This window comes from Mus caroli, chromosome 2 (assembly GCF_900094665.2).
Source record: "Mus caroli chromosome 2, CAROLI_EIJ_v1.1, whole genome shotgun sequence".
NCBI lineage: Eukaryota > Metazoa > Chordata > Mammalia > Rodentia > Muridae > Mus > Mus caroli.
In genome coordinates, this window is record NC_034571.1 from 115,168,100 (window position 1) to 115,183,731 (window position 15,632).

At 48.4% G+C, this 15,632-nt stretch overlaps 1 protein-coding gene across 1 annotated transcript in view; it reads left to right on the forward strand.

Moving 5' to 3' along the window:
* Duox1 (dual oxidase 1) overlaps positions 1 to 15,632 on the forward strand; it is a 32,229-nt gene that overhangs the window by 6,459 nt on the left and 10,138 nt on the right. Inside the window, exons 9-24 of the mRNA XM_021155881.1 lie at positions 1,143 to 1,233; positions 1,972 to 2,074; positions 2,296 to 2,468; positions 3,716 to 3,891; positions 4,151 to 4,269; positions 4,811 to 4,948; positions 5,597 to 5,710; positions 6,426 to 6,625; positions 7,247 to 7,432; positions 10,539 to 10,764; positions 10,926 to 11,019; positions 11,229 to 11,404; positions 13,580 to 13,649; positions 14,035 to 14,160; positions 14,995 to 15,173; positions 15,323 to 15,553. Of these exons, the coding sequence (XP_021011540.1) occupies positions 1,143 to 1,233; positions 1,972 to 2,074; positions 2,296 to 2,468; positions 3,716 to 3,891; positions 4,151 to 4,269; positions 4,811 to 4,948; positions 5,597 to 5,710; positions 6,426 to 6,625; positions 7,247 to 7,432; positions 10,539 to 10,764; positions 10,926 to 11,019; positions 11,229 to 11,404; positions 13,580 to 13,649; positions 14,035 to 14,160; positions 14,995 to 15,173; positions 15,323 to 15,553 (2,402 nt within the window). The remainder of the gene's footprint in view (positions 1 to 1,142; positions 1,234 to 1,971; positions 2,075 to 2,295; positions 2,469 to 3,715; positions 3,892 to 4,150; positions 4,270 to 4,810; positions 4,949 to 5,596; positions 5,711 to 6,425; positions 6,626 to 7,246; positions 7,433 to 10,538; positions 10,765 to 10,925; positions 11,020 to 11,228; positions 11,405 to 13,579; positions 13,650 to 14,034; positions 14,161 to 14,994; positions 15,174 to 15,322; positions 15,554 to 15,632) is intronic.

Below are 15,632 nucleotides of genomic sequence, written 5' to 3' on the forward strand. Positions count from 1 at the left end.
AGAGAGAGAGAGAGAGAGAGAGAGAGAGAGAGAGAGAGAGAGAGAGAGAGAGCCAGTCTGGGTTACTTGAGACGCTCTCTCAAATAGAGACTACACATAGATATAAATAGAATTCTATAGGTGATAGGTACATAATAAAGGTGTGTGTGTGTAAGTGTGTAATCTATATAAGTAAGCTTTATATGTCAGGCTTCCTATCTACCCAGTCAAACTCAGATTTTAAGTACCTGAAAACGTAGATGTTTTAGGGCCATTCTTCCTGAAATAATAAAATCTAGTGACTATTTAGATAGCATTTATGTTATATCAAGTATTATAAGAATATGGGCTGGGGAGATAGCCCAGTTAGTAAAGTACTTGCCACTCAGGCACAAGGACTTTAGTTCAAGGGTTCAATCTCTAGCATCCTATAGGAAGTCAGATGTAGTGATTCAGGCTTGTGATTCCAGTGCTGAGATGGTAGAGACAGGTAGATCCCTTGGGCTGGCTGATTTGTCAGTCCAGCCTAATTGTCCCAGGTCCAAGTGAAAGACTCTCAAAGCAAGCAAGCAAACAAACAAACAAACTAAGGTGGAGAACTTCCAAGGACTGACACCTGAGCATAACTTTTGGACTCCACATGTACCTGCACCCATAACACACACACACACACACACACACACACACACACACACACACACACACACACACTGTGTGTGTGTGTAAAAACATCCAAAGACTTGGATATTACTATTACTATATGGGCTAATGTGCATAGATTATAGGCAAATATTATGCCATTTTAGATAAAAGATCTATATATCCATGGATTTGTTATTGGTGAGGGTCTTAGGACCAGTCTCCAGTGTCCTCCAAAGGACTCCTATCTGTGTGTGAGACTGCTTTCTTTCTGTGTGTTCTTATCCACGTGGAGACAGTGTGGATAGAATTTTTTTAATGGCCAAATTTTCAGATGTGTGATCAGATGGGAGATAGGAATCTTCCAAAAGTCAAATTATTCAATAGCTACCAAGGTCTTGATTACACAGTATATAAGGGAGGTTATAGCCTGGGACCCCTGGCTGAAGTGTTGCAAACCAAAGCTGACGCCTGACATTAGGATCCTGTGGTCTCTGTAACCATTCTTGCTCCTTGCACTTTAGGAATGCCAGTTGTCACTTCCAGGGGATTTCCAGTCATAACTCAAGTGTCTCTGGAGCTCTCCGGGTCTGCAACAGCTACTGGAGTCGAGAGGTCAGAGTTGGAGATACTACTCGATTGATAAATGCATGTGTTGTATATGTTGCATGTGTGTATATCAGAGTGTGTGAAGGGGGTGGGCACTAGGGCTGAAGTAGCAGCTCAGATGGGTTAGAGAGAGGGGAACAGCTTGGGGACAAGATCAAAAGTCAACTCCCTATCCTCAGCCAAGGGCTGCATATGAGAGACAGGAGGGGAGGGGGACTGTGTGTTCAGGCATGCTTCCACATTTACTGTTCTTCTTAGGTGTCTCCCTTGACAACTCTGGGCCGCTGGAGACTTTGGAGCACCCAGCTATGCTCTCCCACCTAGACAATTGCTCAATCACGGGGTCTATACACCCCTAGCTTGGGCCTCTCTTCTAGTAAAAGGAGAGCAGCAAGTTCAGACTGGCCCTATGACTTCTGTCTATGTGGCAGGACCACACAACTGGTTGATGGGAGAGCAAAAATGAGCATCTAGATGTTCTAGTGTCCTTGCTAGTCATATGGTCAAATCTCCTAGGAAAGAATAAAAATTAAAACAATAAAAATAAAATAAACCCTGTGCTCCAATACATGGGCTTTGGGTGGGAATATCATTTCCCATGAGTGAAGAATTAGCCTGAAGTCGAGAACGCTCACCAGGAGCTAAGAACATGACAGGCCCAGGATGTGGCACAAGTGGCAGAGGGAGCCAGGAGCCCAAACCCTGGTCCCGTTAGCCATGTCTGTCTTCTCACCACTCCTTAAGCACCCCAAGCTACAAAGGGCTGAAGATGTGGATGCGCTGCTGCTGGGCATGGCCTCCCAGATTGCTGAGAGAGAGGACCACGTGGTGGTTGAGGACATGCAAGGTGAGCCTGAGGCTGGCCCTGCAGGCTGTGAACTTCTGACCACTGGGAGGAGATCCTGCTGGACCTGCAGAGGCAGGCAGGGAGGAGTTCTCAGGGCTGAGAGACTCTCTGATCCTTGAAATCATGGTTCAGATATTTCTGGGATTGGTTTTAGTGATCTGGGCTGGAGGCTGCAGTGATGGCCCTCAACTCCCTCTAACCCTTTAGTGTTTCTTTTTCAGATTTCTGGCCTGGGCCACTGAAGTTTTCCCGTACAGACTACCTGGCCAGCTGCCTGCAGAGGGGCCGGGATCTAGGCCTGCCTTCTTACACCAAAGCCAGGGAGGCACTGGGCCTGTCTCCCATTTCCCACTGGCAGGACATCAACCCTGCACTCTCCAGGAGCAATGGCACTGTGAGGAAGGGTCAGGACCCAGAGGGCTGGGGAGGGGCTGGGCACACTGCCCAAACAGGGGAAGGTGGGTAGTAAACCATGGGTGCCAGAGTCTAACACTTGGTGAGAGGACAAAACTCACACAGGTCACGTTTTTCAGTCTTCGTTTGTTCCTAAGTCAAGGACCTGCAATGTCCACTATAGGATTGTTAAGAATAACAAAATCAATGTCTACCAAGTTAAGTGTGTGGCAAGCAACAGGTAGTTAATACATATTTACTGGACCTGGGCCTTCAGAGTCAAAAGGCAAACCCTGCTGGACTTGGAATCTCTTAACTTGGTGTACAAGTTATAAACTTGTAAAGCCTACATAAACATAGGAATCATGAGAAAAGTCAATAGGAAGTCTTTGGCTTCAGTTAGGTGTCATTGGAAGGAGCCTGGTCAGGTACTTAGGGACAAGTAAAGAACAGGAGGTGTCAAGATGACTCGGCTGGCATTTGCCACCAAGCCTGACAACCCCTGATCCCCTGCAGAATCCTCATGGTGGAAGGGGTAAACTAATTCCTTAAAGTTATCCTCTGGTCTCACATTCACACACACACACACACACACACACACACACACACACACACGCACACACACTTATAGTCACACACACAGTCACACACACACACAAATGTCATAAAAATTAAATTAAAAGCAGAGTAGAAAACTCTGGTAGTGGGGGAGGTGTCAGAGACAAATCCTCACGTGAGACCCCATATCTCTGTCCCAGGACATGGGAGGCAGAGGCAGGAGTACCTCATTTCCAGGCTAGCCTGGTGCAGAGTGAGACTATGCTTCAAAACAAACAACAATGATGGGTAGTCAGATTTTTTAAAAAAATACTCTCACTGTGACCACAAACTGGGAGGGATTTAACTCTAAGGATAAAAGCCTTTTATAATATCATTCCGGCATTCAATCTTTCACAGTCTGACTTGCTTCTCAGGCTCCACATCTCCCATACACTATATGGAGGACTGGCTATTGTTTCTTGTCTTGTGTTGTTTTGTTTTAATTTCATAGAATAGGAATTGGGATCTGTGGAAAGCTTCCTGTAAATGAGTTAACTTACGCAAAGCACTCGGAGCAGTGCCTGGGGTGTAACAAGCACTCTCTAGGAATGAGTTATTTGTTGTTATTGGCCCAGGGGCTAATGTCTGGGATCTGTCTTTCTGCCCAGGACTTGTTGCTGAGAACCTCTCAAACACCCTCTGTTCCAGGTGCTGGAGGCCACAGCTGCCCTGTACAATCAGGACCTGTCTCGGCTGGAGCTACTCCCAGGGGGGCTTCTGGAGAGTCATGGAGACCCTGGACCCCTTTTCAGCACTATTGTCCTTGACCAGTTTGTCAGGCTACGAGATGGTGACCGTTACTGGTTTGAAAACACCAGGAACGGGTGAGGCTTGCCTGGGCTGTGTCTTAGAATCTACTATGACCTGGACCACAGGCCCTCTGCTTGGCCCTCCCTGCCCTCACAGGCCTCAATTCTAGCCCCTCTGGGTCTCTCAAGTGAGAATTTGTCTCTGATGACTCTCCAGGCTGGCAGGCTCTTACAAACAGCTATGGACCAGAGACTCTGTCCCCATGGGATACCTGAGTGTGAGGTCCCAAATCTCTCCTTAACCCTGACAGTTCCTCACCTCTCCTATGTCCAGATTGTTCTCTAAGGAAGAGATCGCAGAGATCCGAAACACTTCCCTACGGGACATTCTAGTGGCTGTCACCAATGTGGACCCCAGTGCCCTACAGCGCAGTGTCTTCTTTTGGCTTGCAGGTATGTTACCTAGATACCTCTGGAGGGGCGTGGGTCCAGGGTCTTGTCCTTTCTCAACTGTAGGCTTGGTTTGATGTGGCTGGATGACCCCTCTAAGTTCTGCCCATGAGAAATTTGATTCTAGGTGCCAGGGTTGCCACATACAGTTTCCCTTTGCACAAGTGTAGTAGATGCTGAATTAGGGGCAGAGCCAACTCTCTTAAAGACCTGAGGGAGACTCTTACATTCAGATGGAACGGGATAGGACTGTGAGTGGCATCCAGAGGGCCAAATGAGGGTAAAGAATATAATATTTCACAGCAGTGCTGACAAAAAGATATAGGGGCAGGGCGGGGTTAGAGATTTTGCAGTTCATGCTGGGACCTGCTTGCTATCCACATAGGCAAATGCCATCATCTTGCTGCAATGACAGGGGTAAACAGCCCCATCCTCTCTAGTTCCCAGAGCACCCTCACCTCCTCTATTAATACCCTCTTCAGTGTCCTTGTGACAGATTGTGGCATAATAGTACTGGATACTCTGACTTCCTCTGCCTCCCCAGGAGACCCCTGTCCACAGCCAAGTCAGCTCAGCGCCAAGGGCCTGCCAGCCTGTGCCCCCCTCTTCATTCGGGACTATTTCGAGGGGAGTGGATTTGGCTTCGGACTCACCATTGGGACCCTTTGCTGTTTCCCCTTAGGTAGGAGAGTAATGGGTTGGCAAGGTGGTGCTATTGAAAGGTGTAGTCTAGGGGGTGTTTTATGCATAACAACAAAACAATGTAGAGTACTGTCTCTCTGGTGAGAAAAGCCTTAGGGAAGGCAAAGGTGTCTGGCTGTAGATAAGTGAACTCCAGGGAGATTTGCTTCCCTGATCTTCTGGGATGCCCCCGGCCTAGCTTGGTCAAGAGTCCATAAGAGTCCCTGGTCTACTGCTGTTTGTGAGAGCCTGCCAGCCTAGGGACCTATCAGAGACAAGTCCTCAGCTGAGAAGCAGAGCTGGGGCAGACTCAGTTTCTGGAACAGAAGCATGGGAAGGTTGTGTGAGGGTGGCCCAGCAGCCTGGTGTGGTGCATCTAGCTTGTGGTTTGAGGAATCTGGATTTAGTTTCTGGCCGGGAAGGGACTTGAGTAATGGAAGCAATGGTGGCTGATATTTTAGACACTACCCAGAGCTTTCCATGGGTGGCAACGTGCTCCCTCCACAGAGCCTCGATATTTGAAAGTTGGGCAGCGGGAGTGAGGGTCAGAAGTTAGGAATAGAAGGAGCTCTTCTGAAGGAAATGAGGGAGTGACTTCTCTCTCTAATGACCACTTTTCCCTGAATATCCCTCTCTACTCTCACACCAGTCAGCCTCCTCAGTGCCTGGATTGTTGCCCGGCTTCGAATGAGGAATTTCAAGAGGCTCCAGAGACAAGACCGACAGAGCATCATGTCGGAGAAGCTTGTAGGGGGAGTGGAAGGTAGGCCATGGGGTAGCCAGGGCGGTGCTGGGAAGGTCATGACTTGGGGCTATGATCCATACCCCCACCCCCAAGTCCAAGGTAAACCTCATTCCCAGGGATGTAGGAAAAGCCAGAGCAGGTTGGGGAAAGCCATGGTAGGCACTGGATCTACAGTTTTCCAAGCTTCAAGGCTCCTCCCAATGATCCTAAATAAATGGAATGTGAGTGAGGAGTAGAAGAGTCATAAGACCCTGCCTCCATCTCAAAGGAATGTGACTCACACGTCCCGAATGGCTTTGCAGCATCCTGTGCTGGAACTGTGCAGGCAACAGGAGTCATTAATGAAGGTCTGAAGTCAAGTAGGATTGGTATCTTGGCTCCAGCGCTGAGGACTAGCTGTTGGACTTTAGGCAGATTTTGTTTTAAATCTCCCTAGACCTGTTTCTTCTTATCTGTAAAGTAGCTATCCTAATGGTGCCTGTGTCTTAAGTTGTGAAGGAATGTAATAACCAATTCAAAGCACTAAAGCGAGCATCCAGCAAACACGCAGGAAATAGTGGCCCTTATTTGCCTTGTGGGTTAGAGGAGCAACAGCACTGTTGAGGAGAGAATGACCCTCAGAGTCTGGGGTTGGTGGGGTCAAGTTGTTGCTGAGACCCTGCCCTGGCCCTCTCTCTCTCCCTATGTGTTCTTCTGCACCCAAGCTGACCCAGCCCCATCTCTTGCTTCCCAGCTTTGGAGTGGCAGGGCCGCAATGAACCCTGCAGGCCAGTGCTTGTGCACTTACAGCCGGGACAGATCCGAGTAGTGGACGGCAGGCTCACTGTGCTCCGGACCATCCAGCTGCGGCCCCCACAGCAAGTCAACCTCATCCTGTCCAGCAACCGTGGACGCCGCACCCTGCTGCTCAAGATCCCCAAGGAGTATGATCTGGTATGGCCCAGCTGGCCTCATCTCAGATGAGGCAGTTAACTAAAGGGAAAGGAGACTAAGCCAGGAGACAGGGGTTTTGGCTTCCAGTCCCCAGATGTGGTACCTGGTAGAGAGATGAATTTGAACGTGTCTGTCCTGTTCTAGATCTGCAGGCTGACACCGTCTCCTCTCACTCTGGTGGCAGCTGGCAGCCTCCTTCTTTGGTTATAAGTCCTAGCCAGGAGTTCCTGGAAGAACCTGGGTCCTCTTCCTTATTCTCTTATTTCAGACTCTAGAGGAGTTCCTTTTTCTTTTTTCCCCACTAATTAATTAATTTATTCACTTTACATACCCAATCACGACTTGGAGGGGAGTTAAACAGGAGGCTGATCGTGTGTTTTGACTACCTGGATCACAGTCCACTCCACCCTCTGCCCCAATTCCTTCCCCAACTCCAACCCCTAGTCCCAGCTATTCTCCAGTATGAAATATGTCTCACTAAAGCACACTTTTCTCTTCTGTAAATGAAGAACAGTTATCTCTTTTGCAAGGCCACACCAATGACCCTTTGTGTGTTCCATGTGAAACACCTGTCCCTGAGAGGCTCTGACATGTTTACCTCTGCTCCTGCTATCTTTGAAGGTTCTGTTGTTTAACATGGAGGAGGAGCGGCAGGCACTGGTGGAAAACGTCAGGGGAGCTCTGAAGGAGAATGGGCTGAGCTTCCAGGAGTGGGAACTGAGGGAGCAGGAGCTGATGAGGGCAGCAGTGACCAGGCAACAACGGGGCCACCTCCTGGAGACCTTCTTCAGGCACCTTTTCTCCCAGGTGTGTACATGGGATCAGATCTGGTGTGTGCGTGTGCGTGCATGTGTGTGTGTGTGTGTGTGTGTGTATGTGTGTGTGTGTGTGTGTGTGTGTGCATCTGTGGTGACATCCTTTCCTATATGAGGCCATGGGGATGATCCTTCAAATCTCAAGGCTTGAATGCTCAGCTGAAAAGTCTGTCCTGATTTAGGTCAAGTCACCAGGAGTTACTGGAGTCCTAGGCCAGAGGCCAGATCTGAAGGTATGGGGGTAGGAGTATGTCCCAACAGATTAGGTTCAGCCACTTGCCTCACAAATCAAAGTGGTTACTCACGGAAATCCAATCAACATAGCCATGTTGGGAAGACAGATGGGATATCTAAACACTGTCTTTGCTGATACTGACAAGTACTTCTGGATTATATAGGGAAAGGGCAGAAGAGAAGGCCTAGAGGCATAGTTAATCAACCTTAGTCAAACCACGGTCTGGTTGGTTAGTATTTCAGTGTCAGATCCGCAAGTTGGCTCCAGTGACTGTGTTACTCCCTGTTACTTAGGGAAACATTCTGGTTCCCATAAGGTGAATTGTTTTGCTTAGGTGGGCAGCTTCGGTTCCTATCATGGAGGTACTGGTTCTGTTTAGAGAGTAATGTCATCACGGGGTGATCTGCCTGCAGGTTCTGCTTGCTGTTCCAAGGTGACTGCAGGTTCATGGCAGCAACTAGAGATTTTCAGGGGTCTGGAGCAGGATGTTAAAGTCTGGTGATAAAATACTTTTGTTACTCTGTTCTTGAAGTCTTCATCCTTGAAAAGGGATGAGATAGATTAGGTAAATTTAGGAGTGATTACCCGATGACATCAGGGAATTTTTGTTTTGCTTTTTCAAAGGGATTTATTTTTAATTATGTCCACATTGGCAAGGGACAAATGAATGTGGGTGCCAGCAGAGGGAAGAGGCTAACACATCCCTCTGGGACTTGAGTGACAGGCAAGAGGTTGTGAATTTCCTGAGAAACCTAATGAGAGTGTTGGGAGCTGAACTTGGATCCCCTTGAAGAGAAGTGTGTGCTCTTAACCCCTAGTCTCTTCAGCCCCTAGTTTCAGGTTTTAGAGAAACACTCATTAAGCAATTGACATGCCTTTGTGCCTGAACTGAGCAGGGAATGAAAGCCCAGAGGAGATACACAAAATAAAGGCACAGAAGCTGAGATTTACTCTGCTTTGAGGAGTCTGTAGGCCCACTTGAGGAGCTGGGGCTCTTTGGCAAAAGTGGTTTTTAAATTCTTCTCATATTTACTTCGAAGATGTCCCAACCCATGTGAACCCTGTCTCCTGATGTAAGACTTCAGGGAGACAATGTGCAGGAAGGCAGCAGGGCAAGCCAGTACCGTGGGGCTCCTGAAAATCATACTTCATCCTTTCTTCAGGGAGTGCACCATGGAGATGTAATGTCTGCCATATGCATTTCTGAGAACTACCAGGAAGATGTGGAAAATTTTGATAGAGGGGGAAATCCCAAGACTGATGTCCACATCTAGTACAAAAATAAATGTAGCCTGGATAGAACGCTACTGTGGAGACAGAAGATTAAATGAGAGTCTGGTGGCACACACCTATAGTTCTACACTGAAAAGGAGAAACACGAGGATCTGGAGTTCAAGTCCAGCCTGGGCTACTGTCTCAAAACCAACGATGTGCGGACATAGTTTAGTGGTAAAGTACTTGCTGGGATGTGTAAGACTCTGGGTTCTATCCCCAGCATGAGGCTCATGGGTAGACATGAATCCAGCAGGCATGCCATACCCAACACATTAATTAATCTGTTGGGATGGTGGTGATAGTTACACAAAGACTGGTACGGGATGAAGATTATAAAAACAATGCAGAAACAAGTGATCTAAGATGTTAGAGAAGAAAAGCTTTCAGTCTGGTGCAAGTTCATGACGGAGGCAAGATTGGCAAGGGCTCAAAGGTGGAAGAGTTTTGGCCCAGGAGAAAGGGGTGAGTAGGATTGAGTACTGAAGAAGAGAGAGAAAGAATGAGTGTCTGAGAAGGAGCAAGGCAATTAGCTGGGAGAGGATTCATACAGGAGACTGTTATCTAATGGGTGTGCACAATGGACTCTGGGTCAGACTTAACTCTTCACCTAATTGAATATGGAGTTTGCCTAAGAAACAAGGGACCCTTGGCTGGTGAGGAGGTCTCCTTGCTTGGGCACAAGTAGAATCTTGGCATCTGCACTCAGGTCAGATTCCATCAGGATGAAGGAAAGACCTTGTTCCGGAAGTTTAATGGACTGTCCGCCATCCCCATGGCTGCCCTGTACTTTCCATTTTGAAATCCTTCCCTGTGCAGCCTCTCTTGCTGATTTCCATCATAACCTCTGAGATAAGTGAGGCCGGTGAGGAAATGAACCCCAGACAAACAAAGGGATGTGCCCGAGGTTATGGTGCACACAGGTGGTAGCGTTGGGACATGAACCCAAGTCTCTTACCTCCCGCCCCAGGCTCTTCCCACTAAAGCACCTTGTCTGAAGTGCAATGCTTGTTTCATGAAAAGACAGTCAGACTTGAACTGAGCAGCTGTTGAGAGGCAGGAAAAACAGGTATTGTGACCTGTGGCCTACCTCCTTCCCTGTGTCTGTTCTCTTGCTAGAGCAGTCCCTGGGTAAGATGGGGGTGGACCATAATAAGAATTCTCCTCTCCAAACTCTTGAGATATAAATCAGACATAAAGGATACACATAGTCTCAGGAACCCCAAAGTGGGGTCTTTGGCTTGTCTGGGAAATATCTGGAAGAGAAAGCGGTCAGCAAACAAGGTCTCTCTTTGATTATCTCTACTTTCCCCCTGGACCCTTTCCTCTGAGAGTCTGAACCCACTGTCAAAGCATATTTGGGACCTCTTGGTTCTAATTCTAAATACTCAGGTTAGGTCAAATATACATACTTGGTTCAGTCAGCTAAGCCAGAGGGCCAGGACTTTGTGGTTTAAATATAATTACCCACAGACTGCTTACGGTGGTGTGCTGGACAAATATCTGCCTCAGAAAGTGGCCCCATCAACCTGTAAGTGAAAGATGCCTCCTCTCTCCCCTACCTCCCACCTCTGGGACTACCTAAATGCAGGTGTTAGACATCAATCAGGCTGATGCAGGGACTCTGCCTCTGGATTCTTCGACCAAAGTGCGTGAGGCCCTGACCTGTGAGCTGAGCAGAGCTGAGTTTGCAGACTCCCTAGGCCTCAAGCCCCAGGACATGTTTGTGGAGTCCATGTTTTCTCTGGCTGACAAGGATGGCAATGGCTACCTGTCCTTCCGGGAGTTCCTGGACATCCTGGTGGTCTTCATGAAAGGTGAGGAAGGAGAAAATAATTGTCCAGAAATGGGGCACTGATGTTGTATTGGAGATAGAGAGCCTGAGGCTAAGTCTTCAACTACGACAGAGGCCTGGCAGTCTAGAAAGGGTTTCTAGAGATTGGGTGGGTCTCTCCTCACAGAACCCTCCTTCTTCCAGGCTCCCCAGAGGAGAAGTCTCGCCTTATGTTCCGAATGTATGACTTTGATGGGAACGGTCTCATTTCCAAGGATGAGTTCATTAGGATGCTAAGGTTGGTTGGTCCAGCAGGCAGGACAGGGACTGCCAGGGAGAGGGGCCATCAATGGGATAGCAGAGGTATAAAGGAGAAGCAGGGGGCATCCTCTTTATCTTTGTAACCAGAGCCTTGTAGAACTAATAGGGGACTTGGGATTCAGCTAGTTGGGACCCCTGTTATGGAGGATCCTGACGTGGATGGCCAGTGCTTGCTTCCAACCCTAGGTCCTTCATCGAGATCTCCAACAACTGCCTGTCCAAAGCCCAGCTGGCTGAGGTGGTTGAGTCTATGTTCCGGGAGTCAGGCTTCCAGGACAAGGAGGAGCTGACCTGGGAGGACTTCCACTTCATGCTGCGGGACCACGACAGTGATCTCCGATTCACACAGCTCTGTGTCAAAGGTGAGGCTGCCTGGTTAGCAGGGCTGATTTATGTGTTGGGTATCATCCCTATATACTTTTAGGAACCCACAGAAACACTTTATTTAAAAAACAAGAAGAAAAATCAATACAATACAAGAGTACATAATATAGCTAATGCAGATTATATTCTCTTTTATACCCATGCAATTATCAAATAACATTGCTAATTTATTTTTATCTGTATGGAGAAAGGAGCCCAAGAAGATGAAAATGCCTTGGGCTTATGAATGTATCCTGGCTGCTGAAGTTGGTGGGATAAGGATAGGTAGAAGACTTTTGTTTGTTTGTTTGCTTGTTTGTTTGTGACAGAGTCTTGCTATGTGCACGGTGGGTAGTCTGGAACTTGCAATGTAGGCTAGGCTAGCCTTGAACTTGTGGTTGTCCTCCTGTCTCTGCCTCTAAATGCTGAAGATAACTGATGTGCGCTACTACACCAAGTCTTCAGTAGATGTTGACTGGATCTGCCCTGCTCCTCCTGGCTCCTGGCCAAAGCCACCCCACCCTTGCATCTCTAAGCTTGCAGCAGGGCGGAAACAATGTTTCTTTGTTACAACTGGATTTGGCCAGACTCCGTTCTCCTCAGCTGGGTTGTGTGGTTCTGGTTTATTTGGGGTTTGGTCCCCCAACTCCCACAGTATCTCCTGGTTATGTGCTTAGTAAATGTTTGCTAAATACATCACAGCCCAACTCCTTTGTCCTTCCTGCTCCTTCTTACCCTGGGTCTGACTCAGGTGGGTGGAGGTCAGGGTCTCAGTGACAAAAGGGACAGATATCAAGCAGGGGGGTCTGTGTGTGGCCTGTTCTGAGCTGTCACGTCTTCATGATTCTTCTCGGGGCGTGTTGAGACAGAACCTAGTCCTTCCCATATTATGAGACAAGTGGGGGCTGGCAGCTTTGCTGAGAGACAGGAGCAAGATGAGCATGATGTGGATAAACTTCTGCATGAGGCTTCCTCTGGCCTGAGGGCGAGGGGAGATGCTGAAGAAGAAAGTTGAGTTTGTAGCTTTTCCTACCAAGCCAAGGCATTGGGTACTTGGGTCTGATGGTGGGCAGAGGCCAGGGAGGCACTAGGAAGTTTCTGCCCTGGGATAACCAGGCAGGGGCTTGAGGATCAAGCCAAAGGCTAACTATGTCTTGATTCACTTTTAATCACTTGTTTTCTTCTGATCTATTTGAGAAAAATTCCACATGACAGAAAAGGCACAAACATATTACAAGCAGCCACTCCCTTTTCATCAGAATCCACTCTTCATCACTATTTCAACACATTTGCTGTTTACTGAAAATTGGAGAGTGGTTATCTGTACTTGGTTCTAAACACTTCATGTTAGAGTGAGAGGTACGGATCAGTGGTTAAGAGCTCTTGTAGAGGACCTAGGTTTAGTTCCCAGTAACCACATGGCAGCTCACAACCATCTGTCACCAAGTTCCAGGGCCTCAGATGTTCTCGTCTGGCCTCCTCTGGCATCAGACGCACATATGCTACACATAAATACATTGATACAAGCACCCACAAACATAAATTTAAAATAAGGCCGGGCGGTGGTGGCGCACGCCTTTAATCCCAGCACTTGGGAGGCAGAGGCAGGCGGATTTCTGAGTTCGAGGCCAGCCTGGTCTACAAAGTGAGTTCCNCCTGGTCTACAAAGTGAGTTCCAGGACAGCCAGGGCTATACAGAGAAACCCTGTCTCGAAAAACCAAAAAAAAAAAAAAAAAAAAAAAAAAATTAAAATAAGTAAATCTTTAAGCACTTGAACTCCACATAGATCAGTCTATCATAAGCCAAGATGTCTTTGGTGTTGGCTCAGAACTTAGAAGCCCCTTGGAGGCCCCAGACCTCCTAAGAATTTGCATTTGCAGTTCGACCTTGCTTTGTACAGCTCTGACAGAACAATGAGATGAAGCCTCCAGGGTTTTATTCTGAACATTTTCAAACACAGAATAGAAAGACTTTTCAGTGACCTCCCTTATCGCTATCTATCACTGATAGGTAAGTGCAGTTCCTACGGGGGCCAAGAGCTGAGGCTGGGATCTCTTTTTAGTGGAGCCTTTCTACAGGCTTGGGCATAGGAAAAGGGGGACCCTGTGCAGCGAGCCAGGCTCTCCTAGACTCTGGGCACTGAGCTGTCCCCTAACCAAGCTCTGCAACCCAGGTGTGGAAGTGCCGGAAGTGATCAAGAACCTCTGCCGGCGAGCCTCCTACATCAGCCAGGAGAAGATCTGGTAAGCTCCTGTCTGCATGTATTGGGTAGTTGTCATTTTGCCAAGAATGGCTGAGGTTGCCCCACCACCACCACCACTATCTATTGTAGCACCTTCATGCAAATAGAAAAGGGCCCCACTTCCTCCGAGTGGACAGACACATCCTTCCTCAGGATGAGGAGAAGAAAGCCTGCTGAGTTTCAGCAAAGCTTGTTTCCTGCTTGGGCCAAATGTCCTGTAGAGGACACAGTTATATATGGAGGCCTCAATAGGGACTCATTCTCTCTGTGTCTGCCTATCTGCGGGAATCTTGCTGTCCCATGTGGAGGGTTTTGATCTTTCCCGGACAAAGTTGGTTTGGAGGCAGAGCAGGAGTCAGATGGTACCTTTTGCCTTTCCTTCCTAGCCCTTCGCCCAGAATGAGTGCCCACTGTGCCCGAAACAACATGAAGACTGCGTCATCACCACAGAGACTGCAGTGCCCCATGGACACAGACCCTCCTCAAGAGATTCGACGGAGGTTTGGCAAAAAGTATGCCTGTTGTGCCTCTAAAGTCCATGCATCCCTTCAACAATCCATTGAGTGGTTCAGGGCTCTCGGCTTTACTGGCAGATAAATACTCTCTGCCCCAGAATGCTTTCGTACAGTGAGTCTGGTGCACTGTACTGATGCGTACTGGAATGATAGGAAGGGCAAGGGAAACTCAAGGCTGTTTTCTCCCTCTGCGTGGGAAGTCAGGAGGGTCTTCAATAGATGCCCTGCCCTCATTAGGTTTTTATTGCTAGGATAAAATCATGACTACAAGTAACTTGGGGAGAAAGGGGCTTATTTGGCTTACAGGTTACAATATATCAGAGAGAGGTGGCAAGGCAGGAGCTTGAAGCAGAGACCACAAAGGAACACTGGTTACTGGCTCGCTTCCTCCAGCTTGTTCAGCTACCTTTCTTACACAGCCTAGGCAACCTGCCTAGGGATGGCACTGCCCATGGTGGGTTGGGTCTGCTGACATTAATTAAGGAAAAAAAGAATGTCCCATAAGTATGCCAATCAGATACCAGACGTGGCAAGCTGACTACTAAAGCTAACTGTGACAGGCCTCTTGAGCCTTCTAAAGCCTCACTGTGGGTGCCTAGTAGGAACTACAAACAGGGAGAGGAAGGGACTGTCTGTGAATGAATCCTGGTGTAGATGGAGTGTATCCGCAGAGTTGAAATAACTACTTGGAAGTCAGCCCTCACTTAGACAGTGGGGGCAAAGCCTTCAGGTCTGAACCCTGCTGCAAGAGGGTCCTTCCCAGGCTGTCCCTTGGGGTAGCAGGTTCCCATTGTATTGAGTTTGACAAGCCAAAGGCTACCTCTCTCCTAGGGTAACTTCATTCCAGCCCTTACTGTTCACTGAGGCACACCGAGAGAAGTTTCAACGCAGCCGCCGCCACCAAACGGTGCAGCAGTTCAAGCGCTTTATTGAGAATTACAGGCGCCACATTGGCTGTGTAGCGGTGTTTTACACCATCACTGGGGCGCTCTTCCTGGAGAGAGCCTACTGTGAGTGACACATACCGCAAGTCTGGGGCAGGGAGTTGGATCTATTGTGAGTGACACACATCCCGATGTGGGGTTGGGGTTGGGGGGGAGGGCGAGCTGCAGTAAAGGACAACAGCGTCGCCTACAGCCTCACTGTTTCCTTTCCACAGACTATGCGTTTGTGGCTCACCACAGTGGCATCACCGATACCACACGTGTAGGCATCATCCTGTCCCGGGGCACAGCGGCCAGCATCTCCTTCATGTTCTCTTACATCCTGCTCACCATGTGCCGCAACCTCATCACCTTCTTGCGGGAGACCTTCCTCAACCGCTACATTCCCTTCGATGCTGCCGTGGACTTCCATCGCCTCATTGCCTCCACAGCCATCATCCTCACAGGCAGGGGCTGCTGCTCTGGGCTTTCTCTTGGTGCCTTTTGCCCTTGGTGGCTTCCTCTCCTGTCAGACTCCTCCCACTG